Here is a 3,587-nt window from a genome sequence, read left to right on the forward strand (position 1 = left end):
AAACCATGTTAAACATGGACAAGTATGGCCCGTGGCCCATCATTGTGCTGATATTGTCCTAACTTAACCATCTCTTAGATATTGAGTTTTAATCATAAAAAGTCTCGATACAATTATAAGTGAGTCACCCACTTATTAGTTATATTATCTATTGTCACTTTTGTATTGTGTGATCTTTTATGTCCAACAACTCCGAACGTATCACAGTCGCCTCTCGGTTCAAGGAACCAAGGCGGAGAGCAGAGTCGATAAGGCATATAGTAGAGTATTCAAATTGTATTTCAAGTCAAAGTTAGGGTGCAAAATAGCCAAATAAGTAAAAACAATAGGAAGTCTCTAGTAATTAAGCAGTGAGTAAAATTTCTAATTTTTTGTTTGAAAACCAACTGTTATTAAAAAGTTATGGAAGTTCTATGTAGAGACTAGAGGCAAAATATTTTAAGTTTAAATACTACAAGTGTAGATGAGGTCTCAAGTTCAAATTGCATATCTAATAAAATTTCACTAAGCAAATCTAGTACCAAATTTTAGTGGACAAAAACAAACTGCTTCCAGAAAAGGCAACATACAAAACAAAATTCTTCAAGGAAAACCTTTGAACGATTAGCAACAGAACAACATTGATCTCCTTCCTTTTCTCTTTTTTTTTTTTTTTTTTTTTTGAGTAATCCTTCCTTTTCTCATCAAATAGACAAAAGATAAAACAAATTGACTACACTAATTAATATATGTTATAAGCAATAAAGCAACAACAACAAAATGTGTATGTTTTACAAGATCCGTTATAATAAGGATAAAACAAGGATAACCACTGCAAGTGGCTTAGTGGTTCTTGCCTAGTTGGGTGTGCTCCCCAACCTAGGTTCGAACCTGAAATTATCAAAGTGGCCGGGCACTGTGCTGCAATGCACAGTTGGAGTATTTCACATGCGCCGAAAGTGTTTTATCTTGGGCCTAGGAAGCCTTTAGATTCCCCTTGACAAAGTCAAAAAAAGGATAAAACATGCACCTGGTTCTTTAATTTTTATATCAATCCCTTCATACTGAGATGAACAAATAGCGTCGACCTCCTCACTCTATACCATTTACGTTGTTTTTCTCTTTTCTTGTTCTATAAAGAAAAAGAAAAAACAAAATTGTATTAAATTTCCCGAGTAGAAATAATCTAAAAATTAACAAAAGTCTACTTCTCTGGAAATTGACAAATGCCGGTTGCTGGGTTATACTTGTGAATTATCACATTCTGTGTTTACTAACAAATTCAAAGAAGAATCAGCTTCATCAAAATCTTTAGAACCATCATCAACAGTGTAACTTTCTGCAGTAAGCTCCTTTGCTCTTTTAGCTTGAAGTTCCCAATTGGTTCGAGCCAAAACAAACAACATGGTCACGACACACGAGCCTTGAGCTGCCAAAAGACCAAGCCAGAGTCCTCTAAAATCAAATCCTGAAAAGAAACTCAACCACACAGCAACAGGCATTCCCACTAAATAGAAGCAACCCAAGTTTATGTTTGCTCCCAATTTAGGCCTAGCTGATCCTCTCAAAACTCCACAACCCGTTGTTTGTGGACAGTTTCCAAGCTCACATAGCCCAACGATTGGCAACACCATTGATGTTAATGCAATAATTTGTGAGTCTTGTGTGAACATAGTTGCCCATATGTTTCTTACCATGACAGCAAATAACAATGCTGAGAATCCGAAAACGAAGCTATAAGAGAGGCCTATGATCGCAGCAAGTTTTGCTCTTTCAGGCCTATTAGCCCCGAGCTCGTTACCCACCCTTGTTGATACACCAAAGCTTAAAGAAGATGGGAAAATGTAGATCAATGATGTGGTCTGGATCAGAATTCCCATTGAAGCAACCGTTGCTTGTGGGTCAAGTAACAGTCCACAAAGCAAGATCATGATCTCGTACCACCACCACTCTAAACAAACCGAAATGCAGCTTGGAACAGCCAAATTCAATAGACTTTTCCAACCATTGAAGAAGTACTGTGTTGAAAAACCGCCCCATGTTTTCTTGTACACTCCCGAGACGGTGATGTAGACGATCAATGATCCTACCAGGTTGACATTGGTCCAAACCCCGCTTAAAGCTACGCCTTTGATTCCAAGATCAAGCACAGAGACAAGGAGATAGTTGATGGGAAGGTGGAGTAGGATGGCCAGAGTTGCACAGCATGTTAGAGGCACCGTTATGGATTGAGTTCGGAGATAGATACGTAAAGGGTGCAAAAGACTTTGTGCAATAAGGTCCGGAAGAGAATAGAGAATATAAGATTGAGCTTCATTTGCAATTTCGTCTTTTTGACCACAAAAAAGCAGGATTCTCTTCATGTTGAACCACAGAAATGATATGGGGATTGAAATCAAGAAAAGGAGAATCACTGTTCTCTGGAGGGTATGGCCTAGAACTTTGAATCGTTTCGCTCCAAAAGCTTGGCCACAAATGGGTTCCATCCCCATGGCTAGGCCAGAGAGAACAGAATACCCTGTAATGTTAGCAAAGCCGATAGCGAGGGACCCGCCGGCCAAAGCAAGCTCACCAAGGTGACCAAGGAAAAGCATAGAGATCATGGAGCGAGAATAGAGTAATAGGCCGGTTAATACCATTGGGAAAGCTATGCTGGCTATGGACTTGGCTTCATTGAGAGCAAGAGAGACATGGGTCTTTTGGGGACTTTGGTTTTGAGGAATCAAAGAATTAGCTAACTGGGTCGACATGGTTTTAGATCTCTGATGTTTACCTTGTTCCTTGTGAGAGAAAGAAAGGTTGCTCAATTGGGTTTTGTAGAGGGTTTAGAACAACGGGATTGGTCCAAGAATTTGAAGACTTTTTTGGGACGGCTATTGTGGGTAGACTTGCAAGTTTCAAACTCAAATTCTTGGGAGTTCTAAGCGTCTTTTTCTGACCGAGTATAACAACACTGTTGGGGCCTGCAGGCTCAAACAAGAGAGAGATACATAATATGGAGTGGTGCACTTTCAAATGAACCAAAGAAGGGGGCACTGAATCTGGAAGGTGATAGCTAGCTTAATTATCTTCAATTAAAGGCTTAATTAAGCTACTAATTTCTATTGTTACTAGTCAAAGTTACTGTTAATTTCCTCTTAAGTGTCTTCTCTTTCTATTTTATGAATGGATTATGGTGTTGTTTAAATGCATGAACAACGTTTTCCTATTGAGGAGCCTTTTTGGTCCAAGACAAAACGAAGGATGTCGGACGGTTTCTACCTACTTTAAAAGAGAGAGGATTGACTAATGGCTAAATCTAGCTCTATCTTTTTTTTTTTTTTTTTTTTTTTGATTTAGTAAGCTGCCAAATAAGTTAAAAGATTTACAAAATTCTTCATTCTTGCTGCAAATATAATTGAATTCACAACTAAATTCAAGCTCATGGTTGATAATAAATATCAAGGGTTGAGATTATTTTATAAGGGTTTGGTCACTTGTACCGTTGGTGCATAGAATAATTTCCACATTTTCATATAGGAAAGAAGAAAACTCATTAATTAACCATAAGTACAACAACGGCACAAAGTTACTTAAATAAATAAATTAAAATTAGGAAGTGAATGGAA

At 37.9% G+C, this 3,587-nt stretch overlaps 1 protein-coding gene across 1 annotated transcript; it reads right to left on the reverse strand.

Moving 5' to 3' along the window:
- Positions 1-481: 481 nt before the first annotated feature.
- Positions 482-2,786, reverse strand: LOC112179578 (protein DETOXIFICATION 49). Its single transcript, XM_024318041.2, has one exon. The coding sequence runs from the start codon at positions 2,727-2,729 to the stop codon at positions 1,221-1,223; it is 1,509 nt and encodes a 502-aa protein (XP_024173809.1). The 5' UTR covers positions 2,730-2,786; the 3' UTR covers positions 482-1,220.
- Between the last annotated feature and the right edge of the window lie 801 nt (positions 2,787-3,587).

Source organism: Rosa chinensis, chromosome 7, assembly GCF_002994745.2.
Source record: "Rosa chinensis cultivar Old Blush chromosome 7, RchiOBHm-V2, whole genome shotgun sequence".
Lineage (NCBI taxonomy): Eukaryota > Viridiplantae > Streptophyta > Magnoliopsida > Rosales > Rosaceae > Rosa > Rosa chinensis.